Source organism: Euprymna scolopes, chromosome 26 (assembly GCF_053919585.1).
Source record: "Euprymna scolopes isolate OS-2025 chromosome 26, ASM5391958v1, whole genome shotgun sequence".
Classification (NCBI taxonomy): Eukaryota; Metazoa; Mollusca; class Cephalopoda; order Sepiida; family Sepiolidae; genus Euprymna; species Euprymna scolopes.
The window spans coordinates 3,958,144-3,982,470 of record NC_136507.1 but is presented as its reverse complement, the minus strand read 5'-3'; the positions used below and the strand labels follow the sequence as shown (position 1 = coordinate 3,982,470).

General features: G+C 31.5%; 1 protein-coding gene across 3 annotated transcripts in view; it reads right to left on the bottom strand.

Moving 5' to 3' along the window:
- The window catches only part of LOC145247896 (uncharacterized), a 341,390-nt gene that overhangs the window by 24,015 nt on the left and 293,048 nt on the right, over nt 1–24,327 (bottom strand). For all 3 annotated transcript variants that reach the window (XM_080109515.1, XM_080109516.1, XM_080109517.1), the window contains 12 exons: nt 22,057–22,167; nt 20,859–21,092; nt 20,383–20,496; nt 19,072–19,267; nt 15,482–15,627; nt 13,897–14,124; nt 7,812–7,967; nt 7,167–7,398; nt 4,496–4,851; nt 2,394–2,945; nt 1,323–1,426; nt 454–687 (listed from right to left, as the gene is read on the bottom strand). In XM_080109515.1, the coding sequence (XP_079965641.1) occupies nt 454–687; nt 1,323–1,426; nt 2,394–2,945; nt 4,496–4,851; nt 7,167–7,398; nt 7,812–7,967; nt 13,897–14,124; nt 15,482–15,627; nt 19,072–19,267; nt 20,383–20,496; nt 20,859–21,092; nt 22,057–22,167 (2,663 nt within the window). The remainder of the gene's footprint in view (nt 1–453; nt 688–1,322; nt 1,427–2,393; nt 2,946–4,495; nt 4,852–7,166; nt 7,399–7,811; nt 7,968–13,896; nt 14,125–15,481; nt 15,628–19,071; nt 19,268–20,382; nt 20,497–20,858; nt 21,093–22,056; nt 22,168–24,327) is intronic.

Here is a 24,327-nt window from a genome sequence, read left to right as displayed (position 1 = left end):
TAATTAAATGAGACATTTTTATAGACCAGGTGACTTACCCAACATTAAACCATTGTTAGAAAAATTCCTGAAGAGGCCAGAGTAAAAGGTTCAGAAATTCCTCAAAGATTTCAGAATTAAACAAAAAATTTTTAACTTTGAAAAAATTTTCCTAAAGTTAGATTTACATGGACAGAAATATGAAATCAACAAAGATGAGAACAGCAGTCCGAATTACCCAAATTATCAATCCTCATCTAAAAAATTTACAAAATAGGTAACACATTTTGATCAATGCTTTATGTACAAAGTTGTCATCCTTAATTGAATTTTTGGAATAGTATTTATATATTCTTGATTCACAGAAAAATAACTAAATTGCAGGAAAAACCTTTTTTTTTTTAAGGAAATCCACATTAATTTTTAATTATTTTTATTTCAAGAATCAAAATTGAAACAAATTATTTTACTCACATCGCATCTGTTATTATTGGCTTTTTCTGTACAATTCCGATCACGGCACATCTTTTTGCGTTGCTCAAGCAGCTCATTGTCAGATATGGTTTGATTATATTCACACCTCGTACCCAAAATATTTGGTAAGCATTTGCATTCAATTCTTTCTGTAGACACAGTTACACATGTTCCACCATTTTGGCAGTAGGTATTTGTGCAATGCGCCAATTCACAATTTGTTCCTTTGTAACCCTGAAATAAAGAAAATCAGTTTGTTTTGTTTTTTACTTAGATTGAAAAGGATTACCTAATGTTGTCTGGGCAAAAATAATAAAATTGGATGAAACGATAGAGCAAGAGATGTTTCATTCTATTTATTTCTAAATTGAAAATGAAACTTAAAAAGATGATAATTATTTACATAAAGACACTGTTTTTTCACAATGAAGCAATCTTTCAGTGCTGAGTAACTCTAAGAGTATCTCATCTAAGATGTTCATGCATTAATTTTTTCTTGTTAGACGTCAGATTACACAGCAACCTGTATAATTTATTGTTAAGAATTTTCCTTTGGAAATAATGTTTGCCAGTGTCAATAATTCGATTTGGGAACAATTCATTTAAAAAATAGGTAAAGTCAGAATTGTTTACCATAGTTACATCAGATTAATCACCAATCAGCATTTTTGATGATTAGACATTTTTTTTAATGTGCATACAAACATGACAGGGTCACAAATTACTCTTATTCATCATTATATGCAACTCTAATATATAAAACTTAAAACTGAATTTATTATCAAATAAAAACAAGCTCATTTCTACATTCAAACAATAAAAACAAATATTACTTTCACTGATGAATACCAAATAAAAAAAACACTCACCTCTGGACAACGACACACTTGATCAACACAGGTACCACCATTCAAACATCTCCCATTATAACATTGATTGGAATCAATATCATGACGGATCGAACATTTTTTACCTAAAAAATAAAGAAAAATTAAATTAATTTATTTTTGGATCAGAACTGAATTGACATCAAATACATATAAATTATCTTTAAGAGTTTGTCATTCATAGATTGTATCCAACAAACAATATTTAACTCTGGTCAATTTCCTTGCACTTCTTAAGTTTCTTTCAGCTTGAAATATTAAACTGGAACGATTTTTCATTAATCACATTCACAGTGCTTACTTTGTTAATCAAAAAATAAAATTCTACATTGCTTTTTTTTTTTTTTTATCTATGTCAGCTTTCAAATAACAAATATTTGTTTTAAATAACTATCGATCTATTTATTTCTAATAATTATTTGCATATCATTAATAGATATAATAGTCTTTCTTTCAAGAATCTATGTACAATGTTGCCTTAATGAAACATTACAAGCAACCTTCAGATGTTATGAATATTCACTTACTAATATGCTATGTCTAATTTGACTCACAAACATATAGTCATTCATACAAAAACATTTACATTAGTTTGAAACCTTTACACAATCCATAAAGGTTCCAGGCTGCAGAAATATACTCTTTGCCAGCTACACAGGAAAATCGTAGTAGTAGTCATTGAGTTGTGTGCATCCATTTCTTGTTATGTGTTCACAACACAAAAGTTTAGGATTGTTGCCATAGCAACTGCAGTGAGTACCTGTGTCATCTGACAAATCTATAACTATCTCTGGTGATATATCTTGCCAAACAGACTCTTTGATATTGTTTTGATAATTTGATCATACATATATATAAGATGCATCTTATATTTTAAAAATATTCTTTTTAAAATGATATAAAAAATATTAAAAAAAGAAAATTATACATATAAAATTCTAAATTCTTACAGAGTTTTTTTTTTCCAGCAAAAATAGTCAAATCAGATAGACTTTGCATTTTAAAACGATTCTAATCTACAATCATTAATAAAAAAAGTAAAAGTGGATTTACCTGACCATCCAGGTCTACAGTTGCAGTGGTAGTCGTTAACAAGTTGGACACAACCGCGAGAACCAACTGTGTTACAGGGTTGGGATAAGCATTCGTTGATATCACCTTCACATTTGGTACCAACAAATCCAGGAGGGCAAATACACTCAAAACCGTTGACTTTATCCTTACATGTGCCTCCATTGTGACAGAGACCTTCATAACAATCTGAAAAATTGATCTCACACACCTGACCTTCAGTACCAGGAGGGCAAGAACACAAGAAATAACCAGTCATATCATGGCAGGTACCACCATTCTGGCATGGTTTCTTTTCACAGTCATTGATATTAAGATCACAGTCTTTTCCTTGAAACCCCAAAGCACAGCTACAACTGTACTGGGAAATCAAATCTGTACAGTTGCCACCATTTTTACAGGGCCCAGATGCACAATCATCAATGTTAACATCACAGTAGCTGCCAGTAAAACCAGAAGGACACATACACATGTGGCTGTGGTCACGATTAATACACCTGCCTTTATTTTTGCACAACTCATTGATACTCACACCTGAAATTAGACAAATCAAGATAATAAAAATATATATCCACTAACTTTTCAAACCGAAAAAATATCAAGAAAACTGCTCTAAAAGGCAAGAATGGCAGGGAAATGGGAGTTCATTATATGTGAAAATGAATCTCCTTTACTCTAAATTCTAAATTGTTTTTGTTGTCATTTTTTCTTTCTTTTTTACTAAGTTTTCCTTTAGGATATTCACATGCAATCACCTAAAAGAGTAGAATCTTATTAATCTTTTTAATTGACAACTATAAAGTCATTTATAACTACAAGTTCAAAAGTTAAATATATTTGAAAACCAAGATTTCTTGAAGGAAATTTCATAAAAGAATCACTAATTGCATTAATTTTTAACAAAAAATGTTTTTTTTCTTTTTGCAAAATAAAATCCAAGTTTTAAAAATTGTTTATTTGAAAACAAACATTTAGAAGCCAACAACAATAGCTTCTGATTAGGTTGTAATTAGTGCTAGTATTTAAATTGTTTACTTTTGCTGAAAATGAGTTACAATTTGGAGGGAGACCCTATTTAAAAACATTTCGTACCAAAAGAGAAATTAAGACAGAATTACAATTTTATTGCATCAAAATAATAAAAACATTAATTTACCCATTAATTGGAGTAAGAAAATATTTAGATAAAAATCTCCGAAACACATCATAATAAAGTTTTATTTTTAAGACAATAAAAACAAATAGAAAAATTTATTTCATACTCCAACCATAAGATTAATGATTTTTCTAATTGCTTTTTAAAATTGTTTTTTTTTTTCATAGAAAAATAGTACAAAGCTTCAAAACACGTGTCAAAAAAAAATAATGATCTGACGCAAAATGTCAGTTTCAAAATGTTAACAGTTTTATATATATATATATATATATATATCATATTATTAAATATATTGTGTATCATTATATTATTTATGTAATCATGTGAAAATATATTCATTTAACAAAAACTGGTGATAATTTGAGGATTTAGAGTCCTTTCACTATTTTAGTAGAACTACCTTGAAATTTTTAAATATCCAAAGCGTTTTATGGTCAGTGGGCATTACTACATAAAGTGAAATTCATTTTGTTAAAATAGATTTTCTTCATTCCATAAAACAAAAATCAAATTAAAGAATATATCAATGAAAAATATATTTTTTTAAAATTTTAATATTTATATAATTATTTTTATTAGTATTTTTATAATTTAAAATAATGTTTGTCTTTCTGTTTGTTTTTTGTTTTTTTGTTTTTTTTAAATAATTTGAATTCATTTCAGCCATTTGCAGTTTCCCAACTGCCTGTAAGAAACAGTTTTCGCTAACATTTTTTTTTATTACTTCACCTCATATTACAGACGTTATATTTTTTTTAACACCACAGTGCTAACATTTGTTTTTTTTCAAATATTTTTTCAGGTAGTAGTAAAACACAAAAAGCGTAATTTTACTCTGGATGCTTTTAGAAACTCTTCTCTTGCCTAGTGTTTCATGGAAATCCGATTCAAATCAAATAAAAAATTTTTTTGATAAAAATACACAAACCTTTAGACTTAGCTGCTTTTTCACATGTCGTGCGTAAAATATCACATGTGTCTCCAGTCCAATTTTCTGTGCAATCACATCTAAACTGGTTGGCTATTTGTTGACAACTACCGCCATTCTTACATGGATTCTTGGAACACCAGTCCACAACAGTGGAGCAACGTGACCCTCCAAATCCGTAAGGGCAGAAGCATTGGTAAGTGGTATTGCGATCAACACAGGTGGCACCATTTTGGCAAGGATTTGAATCACATGGTCGAATGGGAGTCTGACAGTTGGAACCAGAATAACCAAATGCACATTTGCAGGAATAAGAGTTCACGCCATCAATACAAGTACCACCATTTAAACAGGAACTGAAAAGAACATAGGGCATTATGGGAAAATAAGAATTTAAAAAATTCAATTTTATATTATAAAGCATACCCACGTATATTTGTTTTATATATATTATAAAGCATACCCACGTATATTTGTTTTATATATATTATAAAGCATACCCACGTATATTTGTTTTATATATATTATAAAGCATACCCACGTATATTTGTTTTATATATATTATAAAGCATACCCACGTATATTTGTTTTATATATATTATAAAGCATACCCACATATATTTGTTTTATATATATTATAAAGCATACTCACGTATATTTGTTTTATATATATTATAAAGCATACCCACGTATATTTGTTTTATATATATTATAAAGCATACCCACGTATGTTTGTTTTATATATATCATAAAGCATACCCACGTATATTTGTTTTATATATATATTATAAAGCATACCCATGTATGTTTGTTTTATATATATTATATGCATACCCACGTATATTTGTTTTATATATATTATAAAGCATACCCACGTATATTTGTTTTATATATATTATAAAGCATACCCACGTATATTTGTTTTATATATATTATAAAGCATACCCACGTATATTTGTTTTATATATATTATAAAGCATACCCATGTATATTTGTTTTATATATATTATAAAGCATACCCACGTATATTTGTTTTATATATATTATAAAGCATACCCACGTATATTTGTTTTATATATATTATAAAGCATTCCCACGTATATTTGTTTTATATATATTATAAAGCATACCCACGTATATTTGTTTTATATATATTATAAAGCATACCCACGTATATTTGTTTTATATATATATTATAAAGCATACCCACGTATATTTGTTTTATATATATTATAAAGCATACCCACGTATATTTGTTTTGTATATATTATAAAGCATACCCACGTATATTTGTTTTATATATATTATAAAGCATACCCACGTATATTTGTTTTATATATATTATAAAGCATACCCACGTATATTTGTTTTATATATATTATAAAGCATACCCACGTATATTTGTTTACTTAAATATAAACAAAAGTTAACTTACATTCATTTAAAAATTAGTCCCATTGATTGATTTTTGTCCATGTAAAATTAAAAACTACACACGCTTGTGTTTTTAAGTATTATTGTACGACACAATATGGCACAATCGTGTTGCCACACCGGTTCTAGCCAGATCATCAAAATGATGAGCTGGGCAGAATCAGATGAGTAACCATTTGAGAATGTTAGGCGCTGTATGTACCATGCCGAGTCGTAGAAATTTCCAAGTTGGTATCTGGGGGTGCGTTTAACTGACTAGAGGAGACATACTCCCAAATCAAGATGGAAAGCAATGGGAAACTACCGTCTTTACTTGTCTTCCCGAGATTATCATGGCTTTACAATTTGGAGAGCCGTGGTCACCGATGCTGTTAAAACAGCAGGGCCATTGCCGATGACGAAGTAGGAAATCAATAACAAATTTTTTGTTTAAATCTCATTCCTCCGCATACCTTTTGTAAAATAAATTTTGTTTTAAATTTTTTTTTTTTTGTTTAAATCTCATTCCTCCGCATACCTTTTGTAAAATAAATTTTGTTTTAAATTTTTTTTTTTGTTTAAATCTCATTTCTCCGCATACCTTTTGTAAAATAAATTGTTTTAAATTTTTTTTTTGTTTGTTTAAATCTCATTCCTCCGCATACCTTTTGTAAAATAAATTTTGTTTTAAATTTTTTGTTTTTTTTGTTTAAATCTCATTCCTCCGCATACCTTTTGTAAAATAAATTTTGTTTTAAATTTTTTTTTTTTGTTTAAATCTCATTCCTCCGCATACCTTTTGTAAAATAAATTTTGTTTTAAATTTTTTTTTTTTTGTTTAAATCTCATTCCTCCGCATACCTTTTGTAAAATAAATTTTGTTTTAAATTTTTTTTTTTTGTTTAAATCTCATTCCTCTGCATACCTTTTGTAAAATAAATTTTGTTTTAAATTTTTTTTTTTTTTGTAACCGATTTGTGTTTTGTGTTTCCAATGAGATGCGAACATAATATTACTAATTGAGATTTAGGGTCTGAAACAATACTACTACCATCTTTTAATGTTAAATTCAGTTATTTCCACACTAATGTAATATCGCTCAATGCTCAATTCAGGGCAAGTAGTGTAGTATGTTTTCTCATCCCACATATATTTTTGCTTGTACATATAAACTAAACTAGTACATATAAACTAAGCTAAAAATGCTTCCAAGTAAGCCATTAATAATGTGCGAAAAAAAAAAGAAAAAGAACCTCACCTGGATGTGCAATCATCGTTGTTTTTATTACAGTGCGTACCACTAAAGCCAGGTTGACACACGCATGTGTACGAGTTGACATAATCGCGACACTCAGAGGCATTATTGAAACATGGATTAGAAGCACACTCATCAATATCAATCTCGCAATGGTAACCACTGAATCCAGCCACACATTTGCAGGTGTACGAATCAATTGCATCTATGCACGTCCCTCCATTTTGACATGGGGCTGAAAGATAGAAAAGCCATCGTCAGATTTTAGCAGCTTCATTTTTTTGTTTTTTTCACCACAAACAAAGCATATTGCTACTTTAGTGTAAAAGAGCAACTTTCATTTTAGATTTAAATTATTTTTGTGCTTAAATGAAAACAGGCAACCTTGCGAGTTTAGATATTAATTGCGAGTTTAGATATTAATTTTAATCTAGTATGAACTACTTTTCTCTATTTCTCATATTAAAACTTCCTCCATTATAATGATGACTTAATATCTTACACATGTCATTATTTTGGTGCTTCATCACACAGAAATAAAGAACAAACAAAAGAATTAAAGACAAATATAATTAAAAAGAATATCGCCGATCATAATTGCAGGTTCCATTTATCAATAAACTTTAATTAGAAAGTGGAAATACTTACAAGAAATGCATTCATCTTTATTAATTTCACAGTTTTGGCCGGTAAATCCTGGTTTGCAGAGACAATCATAAGATCCATAGTTATTCTTACAAGTGCCACCATTTTTACATGGGGTACTAATCAGGCATTCATTACGATCAGTCTGGCAGTTGCGACCTGAACAGAAAAATTCAATTTACATTTCAGTTTTAGAAACAGGTTCACTAAACAAATCAAAAAAAAAAAAAACATTCAAAAATAATTTTAATAGATTAGAAATAAAATGAGTAAATTTGTATATATTTTAAAATTGTATCATAAAAAATGAGACTTTTTTTTCCTCCACAAGTTTACAGGTAAAGATTTCTGTTAATATTGTTTCATAGGAACTACCTAAAGTTTAGTCATTGCAAATAAGGGGGCTTAGGGAACTTGTTTGTTTGTTTTTATTATGGTCTCTAGAGTTAAGAGTGATATTATATTTCAATTGACTATACTACAAAGTTAAAAATTAATGATGGCAATGCTTGTAACTTGACTTCAATGAGACGACAAACCACAAAAAACAATCAGAAACCACAAAAAAACATTACATAAAGAGTTTTAAAAGTTTCATCAAAATATTGAGAGAAGAAATTTAGTAAAAGGAGGAAAGAAAGGTTGCCTGACTTTAATTCCCTTATCTTTTCTGTGACAACACACATTTCAATTCTCTTATCAGTTTGTTAAAGTTGGGTAAGGGGCATCCTACTGGATGTGAGACATTTCTCTGCTATTTCTCATATATTCCAATCATCCCTTCGTGCAATTGTTTGAATCGCTTTTGGACTTAGTTCACCAGATAGTTTTAGAAATTATTTTTCATGAGTCTAGTTGCTCATCATAATTACTGGAATGATGGAGATCTTCCTAAGATTCCAATTTCCCTTCATATCGTTTCACCATTTTTACATGAAGTACTAATCAAGCATTCATTGCTTCTTTCTGTCCCATATCAATATGCCAGGTTTAATAGCTCTCTTTTCAAGGTACATAACTGTAGGAATTGCATAGTCATAGCAGATGGTGTAGGACTTATTTCCAACTGCTCTTTCCGGTAAACATGTTCCTAGGATTTACTGCTGCATTCAATATCCAGCTTTTTACAGATCGTCTACTGGAGATATTTACACACTCCATTGTGTCGCTCAGCAGAACCTTACAACTGGGGGTCAGGTGACTCACACTCTCTACTTCTGTGTGGCAGAACCTGCACTTGTTATCATTGCTGAGACCACTCATCTTTTTAAAAGTATTGGTCATCAAGCCTTGATATTGGGCAGCCATTATAATCCTCTTCTGATCATAGTGGAGTAATCCTCTTTTCAACCAGTCTATGGAGTTTTCCTTATCTATATAATCCTGAGTGAATTCACCCAGAAAATACTTGACACACTGCTGGTTGGCCCATTCTTCCAGTTTTTTTACAATGAAATTTGGTAATTCCATTGTTCTTTATTTCTGTAGCAGACTTGTTTTCTGATTATGTCTCATTTGTAAGACAATCTTGTCCAAAATGTTTGGCTAGTTTCATGATAAAAGTTGTTCTACTAGCTGTTATTTTGTGATGTTGATGTACCATTTGGAAGTTTGGATTTTGGGAGCTCATCAGATATTGACTAGTGCTCTGAGAAACCCTAACCTGCTCCACCGGGCAGATACAGACTAGGCAAACACTGGTTTCTGTATGTACATTTTCTGTGTTTTATGTCCCTTTTGTTTGTTTGTTTGACCAGCATATCAACCTTCTTTAGGTCATTTAATGTTGTATACAAGATTTAAATTTTGATACTTTCAGAATCGATTTTCGCTGGGTATATTCGGCCAATGTTTTGGTGTAGTTTGTTATTTGATGGTTTTTATATTTTATGGTAAAGATTTGCTTGTTTTAAGAAATTTAGAATGGTTTTATGATTTTCTTTATCAAAGAGTTCTTTTAAACTTGTAGCCTTGTAGTAATATTGACGAATTCATGTGAGATCATGACAGTCAAGTAAAAAGTGTTTCACTGTGTAAGGTTCGTGATACATTTGGGAGGTTCTTCACTTTTTAGTAGGTGGAAGTGTTATGTATGCGTGTGTCATATCCGGATACGTGATAAGACTACTTCTTTACGTGATTTTCTGGTATCTAGAGGGTTTTTTTTTTTTTAAAGTACAGGGGTAATTTGGAAGAGTTTGTTGTTTTGGCAATTGTTCCAATTTTCTTGCCATTTCTTTGTGATAAAAATGTTTATTGAATGTTTGTAATCCGTATATGGGACCTTTATGTTGCTTATTTGTAGTTTTAAGGAATTTTTGGCCACCATGTCAGCTTTATCATTTCCACGGAAACCGTAGTGACTGGGAATCCAACAGAAGAAGAAAGTTTTGTGTTGCATGATAGAATGGATCTTTTGTAAGAGTTTGATGAGTAGGGGATTGTTTAATTTTTAATTTTTTTAATGATTCTAATACTGATAATGAGTCTACAAATATTATAAATTTTTTTTGAGTTTTGGTTGATGATAATATCTAGAGCCAGATTTATAGCTGTAATTTCTGCACTATAGAGGAGTTATTTGGTAACCTTTTCTGCTGAATAGTGTTTTCTGAAATTGCGGCAAATCCCACTTTGTTTTGATCTTTGGAACCATCCATGTAAATGTGCGTCCAATTTGAGTAAGCATCCAGAATGTGGTTTAGTTTTTCTCTATAGTCTGCAGGATGAGTATTGGATTTAGGATATATTGTCAGGTCTAGTATGACTTTAGGTTGATTTAACAGCTAGGGTGGGAGTTCTGGGAGATTTTCCTCGTGGATGCTGGTTTGATCTATTGAGTTGTCTGTAAGTGGTTTTCTTGTTTCTTCCATGTAGAGACCAAAGGGTTTAATTGCATTTTCATTTTGTTTGAATAGATGTGTGTAGTTGGGATTGAAGGTGCATTGATAGGCAGAATTTTTGGGGTTTGATTTTAGTTTTAGATAATATTGTAAGCCTAATTTTTCACGTCTCAATTTTAGTGGAGGTTCATAGGCTTCAGCATATAAGCTTTCTGTCGGAGAGGTTTTGAATGCGCCCAGGGCAAGTCTTAATCCTGTGTGATGGATAGAATCTAGAGTTTTAAGATAATTTTTTCTGGTTAAACCATATATGAAGCTTCCATAATCTAGTTTGGTTCTTATCAGAGTTCTATATAATTTTAAGAGTGATGAGCAGTCTGATCCCCACTCAGTATTTTCTATAACCCTTAATAGTTGTAGACTCTTGAAACATTTTTGTTTTAAATATTTTAAGTGAGGGATGAAGGAGAGTTTTTTGTCAAAAATAAGTCCCAAAAATTTATGTTGATCAGCTATTTCGATTTTTGATCTTTTTAGATTGAAAATAGGGTCATTGTGCATTTTTCTATGTCCCTTTTGTGGCCAATCAACAATGCCAAAGTTGTATGTTATCACAGTCAATGGCAGTTACCTTGTTTTGTTTGTAAGTTCTGCTTTACAGATTTTCCTTACATGAATTCACTTCCAATTTTTTTTTATAGATTTTCCTTACACGACAATTTATATTCACTGCCAATTTTTTTTTTTATAGATTTTCCTTACATAACAATTTATATTCACTTCCAATATTTTTTATAGATTTTCCTTACACGACAATTTATATTCACTGCCAATTTTTTTTTATAGATTTTCCTTACATAACAATTTATATTCACTGCCAATTTTTTTTTTTAGATTTCCTTACATAATTTATATTCACTTCCAATTTTTTTTTATAGATTTTCCTTACATGACAATTTATATTCACTTCCAATATTTTTTTCTAGATTTTCCTTACATAACAATTTATATTCACTGCCAATTTTTTTTTATAGATTTTCCTTACATAACAATTTATATTCACTGCCAATTTTTTTTTTATAGATTTTCCTTACATAACAATTTATATTCACTTCCAATATTTTTTATAGATTTTCCTTACATAACAATTTATATTCACTGCCAATTTTTTTTTATAGATTTTCCTTACATAACAATTTATATTCACTTCCAATATTTTTTATAGATTTTCCTTACATAACAATTTATATTCACTTCCAATTTTTTTTATAGATTTTCCTTACACGACAATTTATATTCACTGCCAATTTTTTTTATAGATTTTCCTTATATGACAATTTATATTCACTTCCAATATTTTTTATAGATTTTCCTTACATAACAATTTATATTCACTGCCAATTTTTTTTTATAGATTTTCCTTACATGACAATTTATATTCACTTCCAATTTTTTTTTATAGATTTTCCTTACATGACAATTTATATTCACTTCCAATTTTTTTTTATAGATTTTCCTCACATGACAATTTATATTCACTGCCAATTTTTTTTTATAGATTTTCCTTACATGACAATTTATATTCACTTCCAATATTTTTTTATAGATTTTCCTTACATAACAATTTATATTCACTTCCAATTTTTTTATAGATTTTCCTTACATAACAATTTATATTCACTTCCAATTTTTTTATAGATTTTCCTTACATAACAATTTATATTCACTTCCAATTTTTTTTATAGATTTTCCTTACATAACAATTTATATTCACTTCCAATTTTTTTTATAGATTTTCCTTACATGACAATTTATATTCACTTCTAATTTTTTTTATAGATTTTCCTTACATGACAATTTACATTCACTTCCAATTTTTTTATAGATTTTCCTTACATAACAATTTATATTCACTTCCAATTTTTTTTTATAGATTTTCCTTACATAACAATTTATATTCACTTCCAATTTTTTTTATAGATTTTCCTTACATGACAATTTATATTCACTTCCAATTTTTTTTTTATAGATTTTCCTTACATAACAATTTATATTCACTTCCAATTTTTTTTATAGATTTTCCTTACATAACAATTTATATTCACTTCCAATTTTTTTTTATAGATTTTCCTTACATAACAATTTATATTCACTTCCAATTTTTTTTTTATAGATTTTCCTTACATGACAATTTATATTCACTTCCAATTTTTTTTTTATAGATTTTCCTTACATGACAATTTATATTCACTGCCAATTTTTTTTTATAGATTTTCCTTACATGACAATTTATATTCACTTCCAATTTTTTTTTATAGATTTTCCTTACATGACAATTTATATTCACTTCCAATTTTTTTTATAGATTTTCCTTACATGACAATTTATATTCACTTCCAATTTTTTTTTATAGATTTTCCTTACATGACAATTTATATTCACTTCCAATTTTTTTTTATAGATTTTCCTTACATGACAATTTATATTCACTTCCAATTTTTTTTTATAGATTTTCCTTACATGACAATTTATATTCACTTCCAATTTTTTTTTATAGATTTTCCTTACATGACAATTTATATTCACTTCCAATTTTTTTTATAGATTTTCCTTACATGACAATTTATATTCACTTCCAATTTTTTTATAGATTTTCCTTACATAACAATTTATATTCACTTCCAATTTTTTTTTATAGATTTTCCTCACATGACAATTTATATTCACTTCCAATTTTTGTTCTCTCATTTTGGCATGCTGAATTGAATCATTCTTTTCTATGCCAAAATATTTTTATTTTTTTTATTTTTCCTGCTCTTCTACATTCTTGATGTTACTATCTTCATCACGCTGCATGTTTTTCATTTCGACCTTCTTTCTAGCTCTGATGGAGCACTTGGCAAATTTATCGAAACCAAACTTCATTCCCATACCTCTGCAGAATGTATGTACAACCTATAACAGTCGACTTAAGGCAATGTCTGATTTGGCATACAACTCGAGGTCGTTCAAGAAAAGCAGGTGATTATAGCCCTTTGACTTTTTAAGTTAAAAAATAGCATCGTTTACTTTCGGAATCATCCTCATATACATACACTCTTTAAATGTTGGGTTTATTTTGCACTTATTGGTTTATGGCATATTCGCCCTTTTTGGATTAATGTCAACACACAAAAAATGATTGCAACCAATTCACAAGTTGGAAATCAATTCCAATTCTTAAATCAATAAACTAGTTTATTCACCTTCAAAACCAATCGGACAGTCACACTGATAATCCTTGTATCGATTGATGGGTTTGCATGTGCCATGGACACATGGGTTCGACTGACAAGGGGCTAGTTTGGTCTCACAGTTGGTTCCATTGTACGGTTCATCACAATAACATTTGTACCTGTTCAGTTCATTTGTGCATTTACCATGGATACAAGGGTTGCTCAGGCATTCATCAATATCAATTTGACAGTTTACCCCTGGAAAAAAAGGAGAAAAAAATAAAAACAGCTTTGAATCGTGTTAAAAAATATGTGAACAAGTCATAGTTTGAATATTAAAAATGAAAACTAAAATCAGATTTTTAATGACACAAATTTGTGCCACAATATTAAAGTTAACATCTTTTTTTTTCAAGAGATTCCATAACATTCAAATCTGTTTTAAAAATGTAACATTCTTTTATATATATATATATATATATATATATATATATATATTCCAATGTGAAAATTATAAAATTTTCATTACTATAAAAAATATAATTTATTATGTCAATGAATTTAGCAATACTCTATTCATAAAAAGTATGTATACATATGCTTATATATTTATATGTACAAGTTTTACTCTTAAACGATTAACCAATCATTATGAAGTACAGCTGTTAGGAGAAGGAAGAGGTTATATTTGCTTTTAGTTTATGCAAAAAGGGTAAAATTAGTTGCAAGTCCTTTGCGAAAATTCAGATCCTGCAATTTTTTGTGAAATTTTAGTAATGGGTATTGGACATCAATTAATAATTATTCCCCAAATTTCAGTTTTTATGGAATACTTGAAAAACATTTTCTAAAATCAAAATCATAAAATGGATTTTTATCAAAATTGGAATAAGGATTCTAAACATAAGGTTTAGTACTGTTGATTTAATCTTCATAAGAAAACAAATATGGCGCAAGATGTTCTGGGAATTAATTTTACCCTAACCGGATGGGAATTTTTTTTTTTTTTTTTTTTTTTTTTTTAAGTATTTCTATGAATATAAAAAAGTTGAAACTTCACAGTTGATATTTTTCTAGAAAAACATTTTAGAGTTTAGGTTATAAAATTTAATTAAAAAAATTTTAATATTAGAACACAAAGATTATTTCCATTACATCATATTTACTTCAATTTAGTTTTCATATTAAGGAAAAGATTGAGGAAAAACCTAAAATTTCTTACAACTAAATTAAAAATATCAAATGAATTGCATCTGCTATAAAAAAAAAAAAAAAAAAAAAAAATAGAAATCTTTTTCAGCAACTTAAAAATAACAAAGAGAAGATTTTTATCACAAAAGATGTGAGCAACAGGAATAAAGCAAGATGAGAAAAGAAAAGATGAGAAAAGAAAAGATGAGAAAAGAAAAGATGAGAAAAGAAAAGATGAGAAAAGAAAAGATGAGATGAGAAAAGATGAGATGAGAAAAGAAAAGATGAGAAAAGAAAAGATGAGAAAAGAAAAGATGAGAAAAGAAGAGAAAAGAAAAGATGAGATGAGAAAAGATGAGATGAGAAAAGATGAGATGAGAAAAGAGGAGATGAGAAAAGAAAAGATGAGAAAATACAATCTTACCAGTGTATCCAGGTGGACATTGGCATGCATAAGAATCATGACGCTCCTTACAAGTGCCGCCATGTTGACATGGATTAGAAGCACATTCAAGAACATCCAGTTCACAATTTTGACCAGTATAACCAGATGGACAAGTGCAATCGTATCTGTTACAATAAGAAAGATTTAAAGACAAATATTGCATAAATACATTTTAGATTAATGTGGTAACTGTTTTACAAAACAAAAAAATGCAAATGAAATAGCGAACAATACCAGAAATACACCAAGACTTTCAATAGCAGAAAACTGGAAGAATGGACCAACAAAAGTTTCAAATATTTTCTTCAAGAGCTATCATAAGATACAGGAGGAAAGTTCTAATTCAAAAGAGGATTGTGCCACTGTGATCAGGATAGTATGATATTGATTGCTCAAGATAAGGCTTTTAAGAAAATTAATGGTTTTAGCAAAGCCACGTGTAGGTCTTGCCACACAGAAGTAGAGAGTGTGAGCAACGTGACATTCGGTTTTAAAGTCTTGCTGGAGGACAGCTACTACATAATGCAACACAATGGAGTGTACAAATATCTCCACTGGACTATCTGTAAAAATAAAATTGAACATCTAGTGTAGCAGCAAGTCCTGAGAACATATTCCAGGAAGAAATGTTGAAAATCCACTATGATTATGCAGTTCTTAGAGTGACATACTTAGAAACGGAGCTATTAAACCTGACAGTGATATGGGATAATGGAAGAGTAACAACCCTAGTTGAAGTTAGTGTACTTAATGATACTAGCTTAAGCAGAGCTGAGAGGAAGAAGACAAATTAGAATCCCAGGAAGATCTTTATTCCAGTAAGCATAGGAGCTACTGAGTTCATGAAAAAGAATTAAGAAAAAAACTACATGGTGAATATGCCTGCTGAACCAAATGCATGCGAGATCCAAACAAGTGCATTTAAAGGGACTGTTAGAATCCTAAAATGATCTCTTAGTTGGAGTGTCTGAAATAGCCTGGAATCTGGTAGGATGCCCTCTCCCCAGAAAATAAAAATATGCATAAGTAAATTAAGTGTTAGCATCAGGAATCGGTTCTCTGATGTTTTAAAGATGCTAAAATGGTAAAAAAAAAATTTTTAAATAAAAAAAAATAAACTAAAATAGAAAAAATTTTGACAAGAAAGATGTAAGTGCTGTGTTCAAATTCCATAGCAAAAACAATTCTTTTCTCTGATTAGTTAAAACAACTAAAAACGTCGTCGACGGGTACAACTTCCGCTTCGAGTATTTATGTGAACACATCCCAACTGCTTATTTACAAAAAATTATCTACCGCCAGTGGGCATGGTATGCTGACAGGTTTCGTCATGAATAGTCGGATTTAAATAGCGATTTCTTCAAATACACAATAAAAAATATTAAAATACCATATTCAAGTAAATTTTATTGTAAATCCAGTTAAGTTTTATTTTGATGGCGGAAGAGAAATGTACGTATTACTGATGTGCCTTATCCAGCGCTGAACGTTATTGTATTGCTACTTTCAGACCTATTCCATACCACAGTACCTGAGAATTGTGCAACTAATGCCCAGTCTACTCGGAAACGCAAACCACCTAGTAGTATCAGTTGACATCACACTTAAATCCCAACCCCAAGGTGAGAAGCTATTGCTCAAAACAAGGCACTACAAAAGGACTGACTGAGTAGCCATCTGAGAACATAGATGTCTCATGGACCAATATCTTCTCTCTCCCTGCTGAACAGTGTGCCAATGAGACAACTGAATGGTGCAAAGCAAGCACTGAAGCACACGGAAGTTTTATAGAAAGACCCACTCACCCTCATGGTTTACTACAGATTGTGCAGCTGCCAAAGACAGCATGCATTCCACCGTGTCGTACGTCATAAATCAAATGCAAATTGTCAAAAATTTATAGATGCTAGAAATCATTGTAAGACAGTAATAGCCAAAGTCAAAAGAAGGCATGCTGAAATAACCAGACAATGCATAAAAATTGCAGAATATAGGAACTTGTGATTCCTGGAAAATTTATAATAGTGTAGTGAATAAAGGGCAATCAGTAATTTCCCCACTATCCAACAAGAAAGTTGCATGCATAGCAACCGAAAAGCCAGAACTGTTTGCTTGGCAACTGCACCCTAGACCCAGCAAACAACACCCTCCCAAATTCCCCTATGCAGACAGAAGCCACAATTGAGGATCTGAAACTCGCCCCTTTTCATGTCCACGATATCATAAAAAACTTGGACACCTCCAAGGCGTGTAGGCCTGATCTCATCCCTGCTATACTAATTAAGAAATGCTCAGATGAGCTAACCCTTGTACTTTCCAAACTCTACAACAAATACCTTGCTGAATACTACTTCCCTAATAGCTGGAAGATGGCCTCTGTGGTACCAGTGTACAAGAATTCTGGCGTAAGGACCCACCCTCTCAATTATTGCTCTATCAGTCTCCTCCTCCCCCTCTTTGCTAAAATCTTTGAGACGCTAATAAATCAAACACTCGTCCACCACCTTGCAAAAGCTAATCTTTCTGACAAACAGTACAGATTTAGGCAATGCCGTTCTACTGTAGATATTTTAACAGTCATCCATGCACTGGATAAAGCAGATGAAGCCAGGCATAAAGGGTTGCTAATGAAAATTTAATCATGTGGTATAACTGGATGAATACTAAATATAGTTAGATCCTTCTTAGATGTCATTGATGGATGTTCATCCAAGCAGCATAACATAAATGCAAAAGTGCCTCAGTGGTTGATTCTTGGACCACTATTATTCCTGATATGCATCAATGACCTCCCTCATAATATGTGCGAGATGGATATATTTGCTGATGATACAATGCTCTTTAAAATACATGAGGGAAGAATGGATGTACACAAATCCAAGACAATGGCTGAATCCTTAGAAAATGACCTCCAGATTGTAGTGGAATGGGGACGTAAATGGATGGTGACATTTAATGCTAATAAGACTAAGCTGCTCTCCTTTCACAATTATTGCAGATTCTACCAAATTCCTCTGCAATTTTGGGTCTAAAGACTTGAAATTTTAGATGTAGGTAACTTGAACATGGCTCAAACTTTATTTTGATTTGAGATCAAAATAATAAATGTTAAGGGATCAAAATTGGGGTCATAGTTTAAAAAAACTGACCTCTGCGGTCTCTACAAAATTACTCAGACAAATTTTGGTCTAAACATTTGAAATCTAACAAAGTGTATTCATACGTAAGACAAGTTATGAACAGTACATAGGGCCCAAGCAAAGCCGGGCTGAACTGCTAGTTTTAATATGAAACTGTGGAAGATTTATTTCAGCCGACTCATCACTCACATCCATGTGACCAGGAGTATAAAAAAAGTGATACATAGCCAGGATTTCCTTAAAAAATTTAACAGAACACATGGAAAATATACTCCCAAAATATTAGCACATTTTTTTTTTAAGAAAACCTCAAAAGAATTTCTGTATAAGAAACTGTGGATGCCTCCAGAGTATTGCTAAAGGCATCTCTTCTGCTCTACTAATGCTTCTATCTGCAAAACTAAAAATTTGGCAACACTGTTCACTTACCGATTGACACCATCAACACAAGATCCACCATTGACGCATGGATTGTTGTAACATTCATTGATATTTGACTTGCAGAGTTTATCATGGTATCCAAGCGGACATTGACATCTGAAGCCATTGATCATGTCAGTACATGTGCCACCATGTTCACAAGGATTTGAAGCACACTCATCTATATCCACATCGCATAAAGTACCTAAAAAAAAAGAAAATTTATTTTTTAAAGACAAAATTTGGACAAGTTCAGTTGCATTCCTGAAATGTCAATTTTTGTGTAGATTTGTTGCCCCACCAAGTGGGAGAGGCAAAACCTCAGCTCATTATTAATAATATTATTATTAATATGCACATAACAGGATATAACATTATTATTATTAATATGCACATAACAGGATATAACAATGGAAAGGAGAAAACTTGAATGCCTACTTGATACCATCCTAACGGGTCTTTGGTCACTCTGTAGCGGAGTTTGTCAGGACAATCTGGCATGAGAATACTTCATCCTACAAGTAACCCTGACCAAATATTCATTTGAAGCCAAAATAAAAACCCCTTTTGTATAGCTACTCTACACTGCATTATACAATGATTAGCGCACCTTCTCCGAGTGATGTTGCCTATGGTAACAGTGCTAAGCTGGCTACTACACCAGACTAGATGAATTCTTGTTCTGAAATCTAATAAGACCAAGCGACAACAAGAAAGATATACTATAACAGTTTAGTGAGCAATAAGTGAGAGAAAAATTGATATTCCTAATTCTTTATTAAGTCACCATAAAAAGAAATAGAATATTTGAATATCTATGCATCTCATATAGAGACCTCTTTATTTTTGAGAAATGTTTTTTTTTACTTATGGATAAATTTAAGTTAGATGAGTGCAGATATCTATCTTCTCAGTAGCAGAACCGATCTGGAATTCAGGAAATACATTTCACTGGGGTTATGTGGTCGATATCAGGTTATTAAATGCACTGAAGTCTTTCTTTTCAAATAGACTTTTAAATTACGAACTGTTGTAATAAGATTTTGGGCAGATAGGGGTGTTACTCATGCTGATGAAAAGTGTACATTTGAACATTTGCAAACATGATTCTTCAATTAAATTTTGCTTCTGTATTCAAAGCTATTCCATTTAACTGTATGTTCATGAATAAAGCATCATTCAAATGTGAGTACATATTTCGAGACATTATAAGCGTATTCTTTCAAAGATTCCAAAACAATCCTTTTTTTTTTTTTCAACAATTGAACTGAAAGTTATGAGATGTCTATGAGAAGAGATGGATCAAAGTGGACCACTCACCTGTGTATCCCGCCAGACATCGACATTCATATTTACCGATGCCATCAATGCAAGTGCCACCATTACGACATGGATTTGTAGCACATTCGTTTTCATTGTTTTCACAGTTGTGTCCTGGAGAAAAAAGAAAGCATTTTAAGATTTTTGCCATGTATTACAGAAATGGTTGAACTTGTTGATATTAAAAAAATACAGAGATGCGAGTAATTAATTGTAGGCTGAAAAAAAGATAAATTTCCAGTGTGGCACTGTAGACCATGCATGTAGACCTGAGTGTGTGAAGAGAAAGAAGCCCAAAAATAAAAACGAGAGAAATACGTAGAGAAGTCAGGTGTATTTCATTTGTTTTTTTTTTGTTTTGTTTTTTGGGAGGGGATGATATTTTTATTTACATTTCTTGTTTCTTGTTTTTCTGTCTGTTGGACAGATCTTTGCCCATAAAAAACAAGAGAAATAAAGAAGCAAATGCAACTTACCAAAAGTTCCTTGTGGACACCGACATTCATACATGTCCTTTATGTTCATACATGTGCCTCCATGTTGACAAGGATTGCTGTCACATTCATTGATTTCCGTCTCGCAGTGTTTGCCTGTGTAACCTTTATCACATTTGCATGTGTACGAATGCACTCCGTCCTGACAGGAACCATTTCTACAATTGACACCAGCACAATCATCGACATTTTGGGAACAGGTTTTGCCTGTGTATCCTACAAGACAAAAAAGATGACCTTAAAGAAAAACACCAAAAAGAAGAGATGATGAAATAGAGTTCGCAGCAATGTCGTGGAAATTGCTTGTCGAATCACAATATGTTGCTAGATGAGCATCACACACGTGTGTGTGTGTGTGTGTGTGTGTGTGTGTGTGTGTGTGTGTGTGTAGAATACCCATCCCAGGACAGGTAAAATTAATTCCTTGAACAAAAATTTCATGTCCACTTACAAAGACGTAATTGTACGAAATCTTATATCTAGAATCTTTATTCCAATTATGACCAAAATCCAGCTTAAGGAGTTTTAAGAAATTTAAATTCAAAGAATCGTGTTTAATTGGTGTCTAATGAATATGGATCAAATTTAATGCAAATCTGAACTATTTGAATATAGAAAATTACAAGCATTTTAGATTTACAAACTATTTAAAATACTCCTATGAAACTGAAATTTGGGAAATATCTATTAATTGCTATTTAATTATGAATGCGCATGTTCCAAAATTCATAATGAGTTCATTAGTTTAGGAGTAAACCCTGTACGTACAAATATATAAACATATACACATACTTAAGTTAATATAGAAAAAGATATTGTACATTCATTGTCTGTTAGTTTAGTGTCCCCCCCCCCAAAAAAAAATTGAGATTGTCTCCATCTCTCCTGAACACTAAGTATACATCATTTGGGTCATCCTTAAACAACCTTCAACTTGTTACAAACTAAGCGGTCTCCAACAGCGTTACAAACTAAGCGGTCTCCAACAGCGTTACAAACTAAGCGGTCTCCAACAGCGTTACAAACTAAGCGGTCTCCAACAGCGTTACAAACTAAGCGGTCTCCAACAGCGTTACAAACTAAGCGGTCTCCAACAGCGTTACAAACTAAGCGGTCTCCAACAGCGTTACAAACTAAGCGGTCTCCAACAGCGTTACAAACTAAGCGGTCTCCAACTTACCTGGTTCACATTGACATTTGTAACTGTTTTGTTGATCCAAACAAGTACCAAACATACAGGGGTTACTACTGCATTCATCAATATCAATGTCGCATTTCTTGCCAGTGAAACCTGGAAAAAGAAAAAAATTAATTCACTTTTATACAGGGTGACCCAAAAAAATCCGGGTCCCAACTATAATTAGGCCCAGTTTCTTAGTGTTTTGTCCAAATGAAATGAAACTTTGGTCATAACTAGTTTATTATATTCGAAATATCACATCAATACACAAGGGTATTTGGCCTTTTTTTCTCCGTTCTACAACATATGTTCTAGATTGCCTCCATTTAGGTTTTGTTTTTTTGGGTCACCCTGTATTTATTAATTTGCTTTTATAGAAAATCTGGAATGTCCAATATTTTGGTATATGATTTTTTTAGAAATGTGTGCTTACAGTTCTCAATCACAACAAGTCTGATTTACGTGCATTGCAACTAAACATGCAACAGTCTAGTGCACATTTACATAAACCCGATTGTTAAAATTGCATTTGAATCTGCTTTGAATTTTATTTCAACCACTCACACTATGGTCGTCCATAAATATTAAAAAAAAAAAGCAAGGCCAATAGCTCTAGCCTTATTCTAACAAACAATATTTAGTTTAATTTGTATTAGTTAATAACACAACTGATGTATTCAGGGTTGCGGAGTCGAAGTTGCAGGTTTTAGCTGTAGTCAAAGTCAGATTTCGAAGAGTACTAGGAGTTGGAATTTTTTTATCTGACTCCGACTCCTTAAGTCCAATAAATTTTTTTTTTTTTTTATATGATTTTCCTATTTGGTTTCACCAATTGCAAAATTTAGTAGTTTTTTGTATGGTTTTGCTTTTATTTTTGGAGATTCTTCTACTTCAAGATATTTCGGTCTATCAGATCACTGCAAATCCTGTCTAGACAGCCGTTTTTGTTTTGGTTGTGACATCACACAGGATCAATGAAAATTCTGTCTGAGTGAGATCACTGTGGATTACATGGAGTGACGATCAGATTGTAATCAAAAAGTTATCCAGTTTCTGAATCAAATGGAATTGGCAATTGTCCGGGATCGATCCGGAATTACAATCTTATCTGAAAAAAAAAATGCATAAATCAATAAGAAGCAACCCATGCTACTTTATAACTTTATATATATATATTTTTTTGTACATGGGAGTCACCAGTAGTGGAAATTTGATAAATTGGATTACTTCAGGGGATGGCTCATCAAGAATTTGTTTATGTCAGACTTGAAGATGACCAAATTGTAGTCAGCTGGAAAGCAGGCAAATAGGAGAGAGTTCCACAGGTGTGCAGTTCTAAGAAAGAAGCTTTGTTCATGGAATCTAAGTTTAGGTACATATAAAGAGTGGGGGAAATTATTGATAGTGTTTTTAGCTAGACGAATGTTTCTCATGAAACATTAACGAGGGGGGGGCATAGATTAGAGCTCAGATGAGCACTTTCCATGAAAATAACGATAAGGCAAAAACAGCCTCGCAACGTTTCTTCTGTGGAAAAGTTAGGTTGTCGGGAAGAAAAAAGGCCTTCAAAGTCTATTTTGAACTCTGTCCAGGTAGGATAAGGTCTTTCGAGCAGCTCTTGCCCACATGTGGCAATAGTACTCCATCCTTGGAAGTACTTGGCTCTTATATAGGTAGAGAATTGTATTAGCAGTGAGATATATACTGGAGTGATAGAAGGATCCCACCATTTTTCCAGTTACCTTGGCAACAGATTTGATGTATGTGTTCCATTTCAGATCAGGAGTAAAGATCAGGAGTCTCCCCAAAGAGCCATTCATTTCAATTGATGCCAGATGGGAATCAGAGTGTTGATATAATGATAGAAGCTTGGTTTTAGACTCATTAAAATTAATGGCCTGCACTGAGAGGGAGATGACTGATCACTTGAATAGGGCATACTGATGAGGTTTTTCAGGGTGTTGAGAAGCAATTCTCATTAAGACAATGCTTAAACAGCTCTGTAAGTATGGGAGTTAGTTCTGATTGAAGCTTTTCCAGCACTATAATTGGAATGCCGTCAGGACCAGTTGCTTTACTGGAAACAATGTTTTTTGATTAGCTTGGCAACATCATGCACAGATATTTGTAGGGGGGGGGGCTGACAGCCTTGGTCGCATAGGGTAGAATTAGTTGCAAAGTTTTTGGCAAAGAGTTTGGGCTTCTGTTCAGGATCCTGTTTGCTATTTGCCAAAACTGGTGGGAATCAAGCTGCTGCTCAGCTACATTGGA